At 34.2% G+C, this 18,945-nt stretch overlaps 1 protein-coding gene across 1 annotated transcript in view; it reads left to right on the top strand.

Annotated features, from left to right (window-relative positions):
- The window catches only part of LOC132560649 (DNA repair protein RAD50-like), a 63,222-nt gene that overhangs the window by 24,988 nt on the left and 19,289 nt on the right, over positions 1 to 18,945 (top strand). Inside the window, exon 13 of the mRNA XM_060225313.1 lies at positions 1,785 to 1,863. Within this exon, the coding sequence (XP_060081296.1) occupies positions 1,785 to 1,863 (79 nt within the window). The remainder of the gene's footprint in view (positions 1 to 1,784; positions 1,864 to 18,945) is intronic.

The raw sequence follows: 18,945 nt of genomic DNA, 5'->3' as shown, positions 1-18,945 counted from the left end.
CATTGGATTCTGAAAAAAGAATAGTTCCAAAGAGAGACATATTATATGTCATAATCTGGATGACATTGACTAGAAATGAAGGTGACTATTGGAGGTCCACTGTTCTATTGTAATGTGTAACGATTATAGGATTACATTTATGGAAGTTAGCAAGGGGAGACAACTGGTTTACTATAAAAATTCTGGGATTATGTTTTTGGAAGTTAGCAAGGGGAGACAACTGTTGATACTTTTATAATCTTTCCAGAGTAGAACATCCACAACAGTTTCTGAGTTTGAGTTCACTGATTTATTACACTTGTCAATGTGTTTGCCCTGTTCAGGCTTCATCAGGATGGATTACACAAATTTTTACACCCTAACTTTTCTATAGATAGTACTACTTCACCACTTAACATTCGTTATTATGAGGTCCCGCCATACACTTTTATTGAAATAACTCTTACGATACTGCACATTTCATTAAGTAATCGTATATATTTCTAATATTGTATCCATAATGTACATATTCCTATAATATACCATACCAATTTCCCGTCACGGTTGATAAATCTTTACTGATATCATGGCTCTGAGATTATTTTTAATAATGTTTATTATGACATAATGTCTGAGGGTTTTCTGTCTATAATTCAACAGTCTATAATCCTGTACCACTTCCACCTTCCCTGCCTCCTATGTACCAGTTCCTATGTAATCAGAGATTCCAAGTCACTGAGCCCAAGATCTTCATTTTCATTGCTTTGTCAAGGACTGGTCATGACTTATCTGTGGGACCCTCGCCAATAAGTTATCCCAAATAATCCAGAATTTCACCCTGTTCAGTTGCTGCGTAGTTAAGGCCTTAAACAGTCTTTTCGACTATGGTTTTATTGCATCATAACTTGTATTATCGTTAAAAATATCCGGCTCTGACTCTTAAAATGTAGTATGAAAACTCCTTATTAGGTTTGTTAAATAATTTGCTACCCAGGCTTCTGTCTGGTAGTACGTAAATAGTAGTGTCTAGGAAGTTTACTTCTCCGTCACTGACTTGAAACGCAGACTTAATCGTGGAATGGTATGTGTTAATAGCTTCACAAAAAGGAGATTAAAATCCCTTTTGAGTGTGTCCAAATGAAGAAAATGTCATCAATAAATCTGCCTCAGACTAAAGGTACCAATACCTGTGACCTTGAGAATTTTCCATCTTTATTGTCAAGGAATACACTATCTTAGTACTGGTGCAGCATGGTACTGTGAAGCATTGGGAAACGAACCAGGGTCAAAAATGGTGAAATGACCTCCCCCTCCTCCCTCCATGGTAAAGTGAAGCCACTTTATTTTTTGTTTTCAATTGATGTTTCATCACTTAATTTCCTATCACTTTGGTAATTAAATTCCTCCCAACATAATAAAACTGAAAAATAACAAGGGTAGGGAAATTTAGGGTGGAGCAGGGCCATGGTAAAGTGAAACATTTCAATATTTTCTTACTAATACAGATAGTAAAATTAAGAGGGGAACAACTCTCTCTTTCTGGAAACTAAAGGGAGTTAACACTGCAATATCTGTAGGATTCTCTGCTGTTTGAAACATCCTTTTCCTGGGATTTTTCTTAAGATGACAATTACCAAGAGACTCATGTTAGTTTCTCTTACTCAGAATTTTCTTTACAAATTAATTATATTAATTTGAATTTTTACTTTCTTTATTTTACAGATATTTTTTCTGAATATTTTGGTCTATAGGAAATGTTTGGGATCTCAGAATGGTATCTTAATCAATATTTTGTTGATTTTCAGACCGACAGAAGAAAGAAAAGAAACCTAATGGTCGTGTGAAGATAGATGAACAATTATCACAGAAGACTTCTCTGAAAAGGTAGAATACTTTTCTACTTAGAAATATAGAAATTTGAAGATGATCCTTCAATAATATTTATAATTATAAGTGGAAAGGGTTTCATATACAATGTACACACATAAGTCACTGAATGAAATCATGTGACATAGACCCCACAAACAAATACAGCACTAACAGGTTGTTTATTTGACATCACTTGTCTTATTACATAGGGCTGAATAAATAGGAAGAATAAAACAAGTGACAAATTTATTATAGCAACAGACTCACTAGGTTTACATGCATTCATGTATATATTTTGTTGTCCTCATATTTCTTGGAATATACCAGATGTAAAATTTAGCAAGGGTTTAGATCTCCAGAAGAATCAATATGTAGGATAAGGCTATGAAACTATTATCTCTTTTGTCCTTCAACAAGTAATCTGACAACCCGTCAATTATTTCCTACACCTGCGTCAACAACATTACCAGGTAGCTGACTATTGAATTTACACTGCATCAGCAACTGAAAAGCATCACAAACCTTTAGTCAAGTTATCCTGTAAACTGTTAACAGGTACCAGTTATATGGACAGATTGCTTACAGGTACTCTGTATTTCAACAATTTTATACTAGAACAAATGTTTTTCTATTTCTTCCTGTTGTGTTGAATATTAATATGACAATCCCTGAGGTTAGAATCAGTTTCATATTACAGATGAAAATGATGGTGAAAGGATGTGTAGACAATAATGCACAGATATTTTGTGAGTAATACACAGGTGTGCAGACTAAAGTATATACTGATGAACAGGTGTGCAGAAAAAAATCACATAAGTGTGTGGACATTTGTACACAGGTGTGCAGACAAAAATACACAGGTGTGCAGAAAAAAAGTACATAAGTTTGTGGACATTGGTACACACGTGTGCAGACAAAAATACACAGGTGTGCAGAAAAAAAGTACATAAGTTTGTGGATATTGGTACACAGGTGTGCAGACAAAAATACACAGGTGTGCAGAAAAAAAGTACATAAGTTTGTGGATATTGGTACACAGGTGTGCAGACAAAAATACACAGGTGTGTAGATGATAATTCACAAGTGTGTAGAAAACTCTAGGAGAAAAGAATGGATTTTTGGGGAGAATGTATTGATGCTATTGCAATACTGAAGATTTTTTGGAGAAAATAACATTTCATGGTTGTGTGGAATTTAACATATAAAATAAAACCCTGTGCAATGGCATGGTGAGGATAATGAATATATAAGAATAAAAAAAACAGAAAAGACAGAAATGCAAATATCTAGCAGTAAGACAATGCCCAGAGAAATAACATTCTGTATATAATTAGGTATTTATTTAAATTACAAACAAAACATGAACTTTACCTTATAGACTGGCAGTGATACATGTACATGTATAGGGTAAAGACAAGGAGCATGCAGCAAAAATTCATATTGAGAATAAAATATCTTGATTTAAGTATCTTCTTAATAACACCTGTGATAAAAAAAGGCTTGAACAATCTACATTCTTATTAAATTAAATCTACAGTAGGACTTAAACTGTTCAACTTCAAAATTAAATCTACAGTAGGACTTAAACTGTTCAACTTCAAAATTAAATCTACAGTAGGACTTCAACTGTTCAACTTCAAAATTAAATCTACAGTAGGACTTCAACTGTTCAACTTCAAAATTAAATCTACAGTAGGACAAACTGTTCAACTTCAAAATTAAATCTACAGTAGGACTTCAACTGTTCAACTTCAAAATTAAATCTACAGTAGGACAAACTGTTCAACTTCAAAATTAAATCTACAGTAGGACTTCAACTGTTCAACTTCAAAATTAAATCTACAGTAGGACTTCAACTGTTCAACTTCAAAATTAAATCTACAGTAGGACAAACTGTTCAACTTCAAAATTAAATCTACAGTAGGACAAACTGTTCAACTTCAAAATTAAATCTACAGTAGGACTTCAACTGTTCAACTTCAAAATTAAATCTACAGTAGGACAAACTGTTCAACTTCAAAATTAAATCTACAGTAGGACTTCAACTGTTCAACTTCAAAATTAAATCTACAGTAGGACTTCAACTGTTCAACTTCAAGAATTAGGAAATGTCATAATGAATGTTATGTGAGAAGGGAGGATATCAAAAATGGCATCGTGATGTAGAGGGAACAAACATCTAATGACATCTGGAATTCTCTGTCAAAATCAATTTAGTTGTTCGTGCAGAATGAAATGGAGAAAACATCGAGAGAAGAATATGGATATGAAACAACTAGCATCATTAAAGGTAAGTTATTAAAATTTTATCTCCTTTAAGTGTTTTATGAAGGTGGCATATGGATGTAAAAATATGCATGCATACATTTTTTTTTTTTCAATTTTTTGTTATGAGGGGTACAAAACAAGTATATGCGTATGTAAGGATAAAAGTATTGGTATATATACTTCAAATAGATCAGACTCTCCCTTATACAAAATTAAGTCCCCTTCTCCCTAGAGCACATTTTATCAAACAAATTTAATTTGTAAAAAAGACAGACTTTTAAGATTTACTTTCACTTCTTCTCCTGGCCAATGCCCTCAGAGGGAATCAGATCCTCCAACTATCATAAAATCGGCAAGGTTCACCCAAGGATGCTCCAGACCGAAGTCACTCAAAACCCACACCAGTATTCAGGGGAAAAATTCTGTTGATAAAGAGACAGTAGGTGTAGCACCATGATATAATCTCTTTGTCCTTGGACCAGGAAAGCTTAAAATTATTCATCAACTTTGGTAACTCTTTTGATGCATAATTGATATCAGTACTGAACTAGAACTGATCACAGGGTGTCTTCCATTTGTATTTTAATGTCGCTAAAGGAAAAAAGGCTTTAGTCTGGAAAATGTTGATAATTTAGGATTCTGCATACTCTTAAACATTACGGTACGATAATAGGATCTTATATTTACAGATGTTTCTCATGTAATATGAGACTTACCACCAATATACAGGTATTTCTCTTGTAATATGAGACTTACCACCAATATACAGGTATTTCTCTTGTAATATGAAACTTACCACAAATTTACAGGTATTTCTCATGTAATATGAGACTTACCACCAATATACAGGTATTTCTCTTGTAATATGAGACTTACCACCAATATACAGGTATTTCTCTTGTAATATGAGACTTACCACAAATTTACAGGTATTTCTCATGTAATATGAGACTTACCACCAATATACAGGTATTTTTCATGTAATATGAGACTTACCACAAATTTACAGGTATTTCTCAAGTAATATGAGACTTACCACAAATTTACAGGTATTTCTCATGTAATATGAGACTTACCACAAATTTACAGGTATTTCTCATGTAATATGAGACTTACCACCAATATACAGGTATTTCTCATGTAATATGAGACTTACCACCAATATACAGGTATTTCTCATGTAATATGAGACTTACCACCAATATACAGGTATTTCTCATGTAATATGAGACTTACCACCAATATACAGGTATTTCTCTTGTAATATGAGACTTACCACCAATATACAGGTATTTCTCTTGTAATATGAGACTTACCACCAATATACAGGTATTTCTCATGTAATATGAGACTTACCACCAATATACAGGTATTTCTCATGTAATATGAGACTTACCACCAATATACAGGAATTTCTCTTGTAATATGAGACTTACCACCAATATACAGGTATTTCTCATGTAATATGAGACTTACCACAAATTTACAGGTATTTCCCATGTAATATGAGACTTACCACAAATTTACAGGTATTTCTCATGTAATATGAGACTTACCACCAATATACAGGTATTTCTCTTGTAATATGAGACTTACCACCAATATACAGGTATTTCTCATGTAATATGAGACTTACCACCAATATACAGGTATTTCTCATGTAATATGAGACTTACCACCAATATACAGGTATTTCGCATGTAATATGAGATTTACCGCAAATTTACAGGTATTTCTCATGAAATATGAGACTTACCGCCAATATACACGTATTTCTCATGTAATATGAGACTTACCACCAATATACAGGTATTTCTCATGTAATATGAGACTTACCACCAATATACAGGTATTTCTCATGTAATATGAGACTTACCACCAATATACAGGTATTTCTCATGTAATATGAGATTTACCACAAATTTACAGGTATTTCTCATGAAATATGAGACTTACCGCCAATATACAGGTATTTCTCTTGTAATATGAGACTTACCACCAATATACAGGTATTTCTCATGTAATACGAGACTTACCACAAATTTACAAGTACTTGTCTTGTAATACGAGACTCACAACAAATTTGTGGTTCTGCTGTAGTTCACTGTGAAGACAGTATTATGATTTTAGGAGTTGATAAACATAAAGCTACAATTATGATGGCTGCTAAGGAGTAAAATGTCTCCATGGCAACAAAAGATAAGTCCTGGTGACCAGACATCAGTCTTATTCTTCTGCTGCAGTGAACTGTCATCAAACAAAGAGGCTGATTTGTGTAGTTTAGAACTGCAGGCTTACAAGCTAACAGGTAGCTTAGCAACAGAACAGGTAGACAAGAGAACAGCTATTTATAGTAGTATGGTGTTAGTCCAACATGGTTGTCACGGAGATTGTATCAGTAGTGTGGTGTCAGAAGGATGAATACTGTGATGATATGATGAGTTAAGCCTTTATAATACCCAACAAAAATGTAAGTGTATGAAAGTATAATTTGTGTAACACAAGTAAGGGTTGATAATCACACGTCATTAGTATGTATAGAAGACAGCATGTCTTGTGAATCTGGTATACATATGTATTTAATAGTGTGTAGCCTTTGTTGAGTAAATAGTGGTGAAGCAACTGCCAGTCATTCCATTAAATAAACCATCATGTAATTCATATCTGATTGTAGGAGTTAAAATTTGCTTTATTGACCCATTCATATTAATTGTTACAATTAGTGGTACATGTGTAGTATATGCACAAACTTGATGTTTTCAATCCATTTAATATCCAACTTTTACAAAATTGATAAAGGTTATTGGGCCATTGCCCTCTTCTTCATTTTTATTAACAATTTTAATGTCAATCTTTATGGGAAAAAATGCATGAAATGTTAAATGTGAACTTCTTGTTTTTTCCAGGAACTCCAAAGGTAAATGGCATTTTAAGCAAAATTACCAGAGCTTTTACAGTTGTGCGCATCCTTACTCTTCGTTAGATAGCACGTCGTCAGGAGACAAAATATCCAAAGTGTTGGTGAGGAAGCAACATCACAGTGATAAGGAAAGCTTGCTCTCATCTTCCTTTGATTTGTCTGTTGACACTGATAGTAAAGACACTTCACATGATGAAGGCAAAACATTGACACTCAATCCAGCTCATCTAGAATCCTACGCTAACCAAAGACGACTTACTTCCTTAATCAATAATATCTCCCAATCATCCAATAGAAGGTGTCATTTAAAACATGAAGACACATCTTTGGACTCAATTGAACAGTCAGCCAAACACAAAGTTTACCATGAGGACAGCTACCAGACTTCTTCCATCGACTCTTTCCCACTTTTTGATCACCAGGCACGAACAACCCCTGATGAATCCTTACGTTCAGCAAAACATCAGGTGTTGAGTTCTAACAGAAGTCTAAGTACTAGAAACAGCTTGTCAAGTATATCTACTGGGTACCTTGGATCAATGGAAGATGCAGAAACAAGTAGCAACGCTCAAAGCAGTATTCACTCACATAGTGATTTCTTAGGATGCTCTGAGCCATATCCCAACTTACCATCTCCTCTACTTGATCAGCTGTTCCAGAGTGTCAGTGTATTGCAGACTCCATCAGATCAAAGTGTTGGACAAGTACTGATGGATTCTGGTTCTGGAACCTTTGAAAATTCTTTAAGCAAAGGGATGGAATCTTCAGGAGATAATCTGCCTGAAAGATGTAAAACAAGGAGAGATGTATTTCTACCCGAGGATGAGGAAGAATTTCCTTTCTCAAGGTATACATTCAATAAAAAACCTGAAAAAGAGGTATTGAGCACTTCTTCGGAAAAGTCAACAAGTTCATGTGACTCTGTGACATCAGATTGTCCATCTCTGCCAGGTGGTCAAAATCTTAGACAAAGTGGTCAGTCTTGCAATTCCTTATTCTATCGCACTTCAGCTAATGCTGACCATATTAAACCAGGGCCACATCACCCCACTGGCCTGTACCACACTTCCATACCTTCTCACTTCCTACAAAGGGATAGCTTGTGTGGTGGACTGGGGTATGGACGGGAAAGTTTCATGTCACATGGAGAAAACCCGACTGATCAGTTGTACAACTTGGGATTTGGCGGTGTGGAAAACTTCCTGCCAGATCGCTTTGCTAGAGACTGGTACCAGAAGCTACAAAAAGCCCATCAGGAAAGGATGGACCAGCAACGTCTGCAGTTGTTATACCAACAGATGTGCCCAGATCAGAACACCCAGCCACAATCGGGATGTAACTCTGGAATGGCTGAGCTAATCAAAAACAAAGATGGCCGACTGTTTCATCAAGGTCCAGGTACCAAACCTGGCCAATTGGATCCACTGAAAAGAACTCAAACTACACTGCAAAAGCTACATCAATTACTGACTCCAGACTCTAGCAGTGTGACTCCCAAGGGCAGAGATGTGGCCTACAGTAGGAATGACAGCAATTCTGTTCTTCAGATGTGGGACGGTGAAGCAAGAATGGGTAGAAAGGACAATGACTTGATAGGAGAGAGGCGAAGAAAACAATTTTATGCAAACAGACAATACTCTCTTCCATCCTACCTTGAAACTCTGGAGGAAAAGGATGAAAAACTGATGCAGATGCAATACAGAAAATTCAACCCCCAATCCACTGTGGATCAGAGTGATTCATATTCCAGTGGTGAAGTAGTCTGTGAGGACACATCCAAAGATGTTGAACAAGATAAGAGGGTGGAAATAAACAACAGCATACTGCATCAGGATAGTTCAAAATTGTCATCTGAAGGTCAAGGTCATCAAGTTCTAGAATCCAAAGTCCTTGGTAACCTAGATCAAAAGAACACTAAAATCAATACAGCTGAAAACACTAATGTAGAATATCCAGCTTACCAAGGTCAAAGTTCAAATGGAAACAATGGCAGACAGGTTCAGGGGTGTGATCAGAATAGTTCCAAAGGGCAAGGTAACTTTGACAAAGTTCATGTGCCAAGTATCCATATAAGGCCTACCACAATTGACTCCAGGAATGATAGTTTGGAGGTGGCTGAGATTCTGGTGAAGATTTCACAGGCAAACACTCCTGTTGGCAAAGTACGTAAGTCTAGCAAGATTAGTAATCTTCTCCATGTCAGTGATGACAGAATGTTGACATTAAGTCCACATTCTGGGTCCTCCTCATCTCCAGCAGTATTCTCTCCAGTTACTGTGATTGAGTTCAACCTTGACAACCAGAGTGACAACATGGACACAGAAGAAAGTAACAACACCTTCAGGCAAAATGGCTTTAGCTCGACTAATCCCCATGAATTAGATCCAGGAGGACACGCCTTTCTTAATGATAATCCTGATACGAACAGAAGTGTGCGAAGAAATAGTTTCATTGACACGCTGGCTTTCAAGGATTGTAGAGAACGCATCAACAACAATGACATTAAGAGGAGATTATCTCTAGACTTCATTTATAAGAATAGTAACACGGACGAAAATAGTCCAGCAGTGAATGTTACAAAGCAGACTACGAAAGAATTGGTGAATACTTCGACTCCAAAATCTGATGTTTATGGTTGTCATACAAACGGTGTTCATAAACAGGAAAAATATGAAAATTCTTGTGGTGATGATAACTCAAACAGTAACGATGTGTGTATTCAAGCAGATGATGGAAGGCTGTCTCCTCTGTTACGTTGGTCAGATGTGGAAAAACTTTTACAGTGCCTGGAGGTGTTTGATGGTACAGAACACTCTTACTATCTGGCTCAGGACCGAGGCACTCAGTGGATCAGCTCTGACCTCCCTGACTCCAGTGACTCTTTGTTGGGTGACCTCAATGATGTAATTAATAAAGAGAAGAATTGTGGTCTAATTGACACAGGACACAAAGGTACCGCCACAATGACTACCAAATTCACAGATGTTCAAAGACCAAACCTTGATACCAAATATGGAATACCTTCTAACACAGGGCACTTAGGCACAAAGTCTACTGTCTGGAACCATAACATTTCCATGAAAATGCACCAGACTTTTGACAAAGATGATGCTGACCCCATGGAGGAGAACCAGGGGAAGAAGGCAAACCAGAGGCTGGATTTTGGCTGTGCTTCACCAGACAGGAAAACTGCAGGCAACTTAAGGACAGGAAAAGGAGCAGCACTGGATGGTTCACCAAGTAGTTCGAGTCAGGTTACCATAGTTACAGTGAAAGATAGCTCTGTATTTCCAAATACTTCTAATTTTGAGTTGGAAGATAACTGTGACTCTGGCTTCCCTGTATTTAATAAGCGTGAATCTGTAGACTCGCAAACTATGAGGAAGTTTTTTTCTAGTCAAAAACTGGACTCAATCCGACAAACATCATTGGATACCTTCAGTCAAACCACACGGACTGATGTAACGAATGCTGTTGGGAATGTGTTTGATCACTGTAACAGTAGTGACACTTCAGAGGCCGGTCACCATAATCGCAGACATTAAAAAAATGTGAAATATGTAACATATGAACAAAGGAAAATTGTAAAGAATGAATTGATCAACCTTATGGTGATATAACATAAAGTAAATATGAATGTATTAAAATTCTTTCCTCTTCAAACCACTCTGTTAAGACTTAAAGATAAACCAATTTTTAGAATCAGATTGGGAATTCTTATCCTCATTTACTGATATATATCATTATTATTATTTTTATCTCGATGTGTAAATAATTTCCCTCTCTTAAAATGTCTAGCTACAGAGGTTACATTGTTATTTATGTAACTGGAGAAGAAGATGTGTCATAATGGTGTGTTAAATCATAGTGGAATGTGTGATGTATCATAGTGGATTGTGTGTTGTATCATAGTGGATTGTGTGTTGTATCATAGTGGATTGTGTGTTGTATCATAGTGGATTGTGTGTTGTATCATAGTGGAATGTGTGTTGTATCAGAGTAATTGTGTGTTGTATCATAGTGGTTTGTGTGTTGCATCATAGTGGATTGTGTGTTATATCATAGTGGATTGTGTGATGTATCATAGTGGAATGTGTGATGTATCATAGTGAAATGTGTGTTGCATCATAGTGAAATGTGTGTTATATCATAGTGGAATGTGTGTTGTATCATAGTGGATTGTGTGTTGTATCATAGTGGAATGTGTGTTGTATCAGAGTAATTGTGTGTTATATCAGAGTAATTGTGTGTTATATCAGAGTAATTGTGTGTTGTATCAGAGTAATTGTGTGTTGTATCAGAGTAATTGTGTGTTGTATCAGAGTAATTGTGTGTTGTATCAGAGTAATTGTGTGTTGTATGTATCAGAGTAATTGTGTGTTGTATCAGAGTAATTGTGTGTTGTATCAGAGTAATTGTGTGTTGTATCAGAGTAATTGTGTGTTTGTTATATCAGAGTAATTGTGTGTTGTATCAGAGTAATTGTGTGTGTGTTATATCAGAGTAATTGTGTGTTATATCAGAGTAACTGTGTTTTATATCAGAGTAATTGTGTGTTATATCAGAGTAATTGTGTGTTATATCAGAGTAATTGTGTGTTATATCAGAGTAATTGTGTGTTGTATCAGAGTAATTGTGTGTTGTATCAGAGTAATTGTGTGTTGTATCAGAGTAATTGTGTGTTGTATCAGAGTAATTGTGTGTTATATCAGTAATTGTGTGTTGTATGTAACTGTGTGTTATATCAGAGTAATTGTGTGTGTGTTATATCAGAGTAATTGTGTGTTTGTTATATCAGAGTAATTGTGTGTTATATCAGAGTAACTGTGTTTTATATCAGAGTAATTGTGTGTGTGTTGTATCAGAGTAATTGTGTGTTGTATCAGAGTAATTGTGTGTTGTATCAGAGTAATTGTGTGTTGTATCAGAGTAATTGTGTTTTATATCAGAGTAATTGTGTGTTGTATCAGAGTAATTGTGTGTTGTATCAGAGTAATTGTGTGTTGTATCAGAGTAATTGTGTGTTGTATCAGAGTAATTGTGTGTTATATCAGAGTAATTGTGTGTTGTATAGAGTATCAGAGTAATGTGTGTTATATCAGTAATTGTGTGTTATCAGAGTAATTGTGTGTTGTATCAGAGTAATTGTGTGTTATATCAGAGTAATTGTGTGTTATATCAGAGTAATTGTGTGTTGTATCAGAGTAATTGTGTGTTGTATCAGAGTAATTGTGTGTTGTATCAGAGTAATTGTGTGTTGTATCAGAGTAATTGTGTGTGTGTTAATTCAGAGTAATTGTGTGTTATATCAGAGTAATTGTGTGTTATATCAGAGTAATTGTGTGTTGTATCAGAGTAATTGTGTGTTGTATCAGAGTAATTGTGTGTTGTATCAGAGTAATTGTGTGTTATATCAGAGTAATTGTGTGTTATATCAGAGTAATTGTGTGTTATATCAGAGTAATTGTGTGTTGTATCAGAGTAATTGTGTGTTGTATCAGAGTAATTGTGTGTGTGTTAATTCAGAGTAATTGTGTGTTATATCAGAGTAATTGTGTGTTGTATCAGAGTAATTGTGTGTTGTATCAGAGTAATTGTGTGTTATATCAGAGTAATTGTGTGTTATATCAGAGTGTGTGTTATATCAGATATCAGAGTAATTGTGTGTTGTATCAGAGTCAGAGTAATTGTGTGTTGTATCAGAGTAATTGTGTGTTATGTATCAGAGTAATTGTGTGTTGTATCAGAGTAATTGTGTGTTATATCAGAGTAATTGTGTGTTGTATCAGAGTAATTGTGTGTTGTATCAGAGTAATTGTGTGTTATGTAATTGTGTGTTGTATCAGAGTAATTGTGTGTTGTATCAGAGTAATTGTGTGTTGTATCAGAGTAATTGTGTGTTGTATCAGAGTAATTGTGTGTTGTATCAGAGTAATTGTGTGTTGTATCAGAGTAATTGTGTGTTATATCAGAGTAATTGTGTGTGTGTTATATCAGAGTAATTGTGTGTTGTATCAGAGTAATTGTGTGTTGTATAAGAGTAATTGTGTGTTATATCAGAGTAATTGTGTGTTGTATAAGAGTAATTGTGTGTTGTATCAGAGTAATTGTGTGTTGTATCAGAGTAATTGTGTGTGTGTATCTATAAGAGTAATTGTGTGTTGTATCAGAGTAATTGTGTGTTGTATATCAGAGTAATTGTGTGTTGTATCATCAGTAATTGTGTGTTGTATCAGAGTAATTGTGTGTTGAGTAATTGTGTGTTATATCAGAGTATCAGAGTAATTGTGTGTTGTTATATCAGAGTAATTGTGTGTTTATATCAGAGTAATTGTGTGTTGTATCAGAGTAATTGTGTGTTGTGTGTTATATCAGAGTAATTGTGTGTTGTATCAGAGTAATTGTGTGTTGTATCAGAGTAATTGTGTGTTGTATCAGTGTGTTGTTAGTAATTGTGTGTTGTGTGTTATATCAGAGTAATTGTGTGTTGTATGTGTGTTGTATCAGAGTAATTGTGTGTTATATCAGAGTAATTGTGTGTTATATCAGAGTAATTGTGTGTTATATCAGAGTAATTGTGTGTTGTATCAGAGTAATTGTGTTTTATATCAGAGTAATTGTGTGTTGTATCAGAGTAATTGTGTGTTAATTCAGAGTAATTGTGTGTTATATCAGAGTAATTGTTTGTTATATCAGAGTAATTGTGTGTTGTATCAGAGTAATTGTGTGTGTGTTGTATCAGAGTAATTGTGTGTTGTATCAGAGTAATTGTGTGTTATATCAGAGTAATTGTGTGTTATATCAGAGTAATTGTGTGTTGTATCAGAGTAATTGTGTGTTGTATCAGAGTAATTGTGTGTTATATCAGAGTAATTGTGTGTTGTATCAGAGTAATTGTGTGTTGTATCAGAGTAATTGTGTGTTATATCAGAGTAATTGTGTGTTGTATCAGAGTAATTGTGTGTTGTATCAGAGTAATTGTGTGTTATATCAGTGTGTTGTATGAGTAATTGTGTGTTGTATCAGAGTAATTGTGTGTTGTATCAGAGTAATTGTGTGTTATATCAGAGTAATTGTGTGTGTGTTATATCAGAGTAATTGTGTGTTATATCAGAGTAATTGTGTGTTGTATCAGAGTAATTGTGTGTTGTATCAGAGTAATTGTGTGTGTGTTGTATCAGAGTAATTGTGTGTTATATCAGAGTAATTGTGTGTTGTATCAGAGTAATTGTGTGTTATATCAGAGTAATTGTGTGTTGTATCAGAGTAATTGTGTGTTATATCAGAGTAATTGTGTGTTGTATCAGAGTAATTGTGTGTTGTATCAGAGTAATTGTGTGTTGTATCAGAGTAATTGTGTGTTGTATCAGAGTAATTGTGTGTTGTATCAGAGTAATTGTGTGTTGTATCAGAGTAATTGTGTGTTGTATCAGAGTAATTGTGTGTTGTATCAGAGTAATTGTGTGTTGTATCAGAGTAATTGTGTGTTGTATCAGAGTAATTGTGTGTTATATCAGAGTAATTGTGTGTTGTATCAGAGTAATTGTGTGTTGTATCAGAGTAATTGTGTGTTGTATCAGATCAGAGTAATTGTGTGTTGTATCAGAGTAATTGTGTGTTGTATCAGAGTAATTGTGTGTTATATCAGAGTAATTGTGTGTTTGTTATATCAGAGTAATTGTGTGTTATATCAGAGTAATTGTGTGTTGTATCAGAGTAATTGTGTGTTATATCAGAGTAATTGTGTGTTATATCAGAGTAATTGTGTGTTGTATCAGAGTAATTGTGTGTTATATCAGAGTAATTGTGTGTTGTATCAGAGTAATTGTGTGTTATATCAGAGTAATTGTGTGTTATATCAGAGTAATTGTGTGTTATATCAGAGTAATTGTGTGTTGTATCAGAGTAATTGTGTGTTATATCAGAGTAATTGTGTGTTATATCAGAGTAATTGTGTGTTGTATCAGAGTAATTGTGTTTTATATCAGAGTAATTGTGTGTTGTATCAGAGTAATTGTGTGTTGTATCAGAGTAATTGTGTGTTGTATCAGAGTAATTGTGTGTTTTATCAGAGTAATTGTGTGTTATATCAGAGTAATTGTGTGTTGTATCAGAGTAATTGTGTGTTGTATCAGAGTAATTGTGTGTTGTATCAGAGTAATTGTGTGTTGTATCAGAGTAATTGTGTGTTGTATCAGAGTAATTGTGTGTTTGTTATATCAGAGTAATTGTGTGTTTGTTATATCAGAGTAATTGTGTGTTATATCAGAGTAATTGTGTGTTGTATCAGAGTAATTGTGTGTTGTATCAGAGTAATTGTGTGTTGTATCAGAGTAATTGTGTGTTGTATCAGAGTAATTGTGTGTTGTATCAGAGTAATTGTGTGTTTGTTATATCAGAGTAACTGTGTTTTATATCAGAGTAATTGTGTGTGTGTTGTATCAGAGTAATTGTGTGTTGTATCAGAGTAATTGTGTGTTGTATCAGAGTAATTGTGTGTTGTATCAGAGTAATTGTGTGTTGTATCAGAGTAATTGTGTGTTATATCAGAGTAATTGTGTGTTGTATCAGAGTAATTGTGTGTTGTATCAGAGTAATTGTGTGTTGTATCAGAGTAATTGTGTGTTGTATCAGAGTAATTGTGTGTTGTATCAGAGTATTTGTGTGTTGTGTGTGTGTTATATCAGAGTAATTGTGTGTTGTATCAGAGTAATTGTGTGTTGTATCAGAGTAATTGTGTGTTGTATCAGAGTAATTGTGTGTTGTATCAGAGTAATTGTGTGTTGTATCAGAGTAATTGTGTGTTATATCAGAGTAATTGTGTGTTGTATCAGAGTAATTGTGTGTTGTATCAGAGTAATTGTGTGTGTGTTATATCAGAGTAACTGTGTGTTATATCAGAGTAATTGTGTGTTGTATCAGAGCAGAGTAATTGTGTGTGTGTTGTGTTGTATCAGAGTAATTGTGTGTTCTGTTGTATGTAATTGTGTGTTGTATCAGAGTAATTGTGTGTTGTATCAGAGTAATTGTGTGTTGTATCAGAGTAATTGTGTGTTGTATCAGAGTAATTGTGTGTTATATCAGAGTAATTGTGTGTTGTATCAGAGTAATTGTGTGTTATATCAGAGTAATTGTGTGTTATATCAGAGTAATTGTGTGTGTGTTGTATCAGAGTAATTGTGTGTTGTATCAGAGTAATTGTGTGTTATATCAGAGTAATTGTGTGTTGTATCAGAGTAATTGTGTGTTATATCAGAGTAATTGTGTGTTGTATAAGAGTAATTGTGTGTTGTATCAGAGTAATTGTGTGTTGTATCAGAGTAATTGTGTGTTGTATCAGAGTAATTGTGTGTTGTATCAGAGTAATTGTGTGTTGTATCAGAGTAATTGTGTGTTGTTGTGTGTTGTGTGTTGTATCAGAGTAATTGTGTGTTATATAATTGTGTGTTGTATCAGAGTAATTGTGTGTTGTATCAGAGTAATTGTGTGTTGTATCATCAGAGTAATTGTGTGTTGTATGTGTGTTGTATCAGAGTAATTGTGTGTTGTATCAGAGTAATTGTGTGTTGTATCAGAGTAATTGTGTGTTATATCAGAGTAATTGTGTGTTATATCAGAGTAATTGTGTGTTGTATCAGAGTAATTGTGTGTTATATCAGAGTAATTGTGTGTTATATCAGAGTAATTGTGTGTTATATCAGAGTAATTGTGTGTTATATCAGAGTAATTGTGTGTTGTATCAGAGTAATTGTGTGTTATATCAGAGTAACTGTGTGTTATATCAGAGTAATTGTGTGTTATAATTGTGTGTTGTATCAGAGTAATTGTGTGTTATATCAGAGTAATTGTGTGTGTGTTATATCAGAGTAACTGTGTGTTATATCAGAGTAACTGTGTGTTGTATCAGAGTGGATTGTTGAATTATATAGATTGATCTTGACAAATATATAACATGGTTGCAACAACCTGACCAGATAAAGGCCATTTGCTTCATGGGATGTGTGAAATGTATTTGTATTGTTCCTTTGGTATGAAGACACTAAATCTCAGAGCTGTTCTGTGGTTGTATTTTCTGTATGTGTATAGATGTATCCCATTGCATTCATACAACAATAAATGCAATAAAAACACTGTTTTATCCCTATGTAGTTGAGTATCACTGATTTAATTTAGGATATGATTAATTCTTCACAGAATTACACTTAAAATCACACATAATTTATTGTCACAACCTGTTCACAAGATGATGTTTGAAAGATTTAAATTTGATATCACTTGTTCACTGTAGTATTGAAATAAAACAGGTGTTAATTTAAAGCCATTTTAAACTAAGACCTATCATGTGACTTAGGAAATATTGCTGTCAATGAGATATGACATTGACAAGTGACTGGTAAGGTTTCTACTGCTGATGTAGAAGATTTCACATAAATTTCAATTGTGTGTAACAAACTATAAAGTGAAATATATCAGTTATTTTAACAAGTTTAATAAATTCTGCATTAACATGAGTTTCTATTTATTATAGAACTTAAATGCAGTTAGAGAGAACACCCATATGATATATGGAACTATTGACTTGGTTATTTTGATGCAGATGTGATACTTTTAAACGTTGAGACGCTATTGTGTGTAGTCATTATTTCTTTATGCGAATGAAAAAAAATTGGAGAATTTCTCTGTGAGAGGATTTACATTATACAAAAAGTTTTCTTCTCTTGAAATGATCCTTCCTCTAAAACACTACCCTAAATTTCTCATGTAATGGATAACTCCAAATGGTCCTATTAAGAAGTTTTACTTTAAAAAACCATCTACTCTAAGCTTATAATGCCTCACTCCTTATAGTCTTGTTTAATAACCTTTCTTCTGAAATAAGGCCTCTGCTACTTTTGGATCACTTTGAAATAAGATCTGAATTTTTAAATGTATGAGACGTAAACTACCCCTGTGGAGGATTTGTACAAGGAAGGTTCTGACTTGGTTCAACAAATTTGTCCAGAAGATTTGTGAAGTATAAAGTAGGTTTTGACTAGTCCACACTTCAGCACATCAAGATCTGACTGATACCCTTCACTATTGTATCACCTTGTCTTAACCTCTCAAGCCTGTCATTGGGCAGGGCCCGAACAGGGAATTCCGTGCTGTGACATCTTCTCATAATATGACCTATTCAAGTTGAAGTGTCTAATTAAATTCTGATGAATTTTAAAAATCTTTATTATGTGTTAAAGTAAAAGGTCAAATACATACATGTTTGAACATATTTTTATTCAATTAAAATATTTACATTATGGAAAGAAAAGATAGTCATTATAATTAATTTTTTTTAAAATTTGGAAATACTGAAAAATAAAAATCTAAAATCTAAAATATTTATAGATATGCATATTACTGGTGTGTTATTAGATACAAAGGGGGAAATGTATATAACACAATACTAGTACCCCTAATAAACCCTTAAACAGTCCTGTTAAACAGCCCTAGATCCTCACTCATGATAACACACATAGGTATTGGCTATCAGACCTGTACAACACCAATCACGCTTTGTCATTTAACGGTGTAAAACAATTCTTTCAGAGCTGTTACATTGTGACAAATGCAGACAATTATCAGTTAATTTTGTAAATAGTTTACCGCCTTGCGAACAGTCTTGTGCTTTCCTGACTTCAGTCATCTCCAATCCAACATGGAGTTTCCGTTAGGATATCAACAATGATGCACTGTAATCAGGGACTATGATACAGATAAATGCCACCAGTGTGATGTATAGGAACTTCATTCCAGTGGATCAGGGTTTAGGGATTCAGCAGTAGAACAGGAAACAATCCAGTGCAATATAAGTGATAATTTTACAGATAATTAGAAATTGTACATAGTTTGATAAATTGGATTTTGAGGACCAT

Source organism: Ylistrum balloti, unplaced genomic scaffold (assembly GCF_031769215.1).
Source record: "Ylistrum balloti isolate Yb309-2 unplaced genomic scaffold, AGI_CSIRO_Ybal_v1 Utg371090, whole genome shotgun sequence".
In the NCBI taxonomy this organism is placed as follows: Eukaryota; Metazoa; Mollusca; class Bivalvia; order Pectinida; family Pectinidae; genus Ylistrum; species Ylistrum balloti.
Note: the sequence above shows the minus strand (reverse complement) of the source record. Positions and strands in the feature narration are given on the sequence as shown.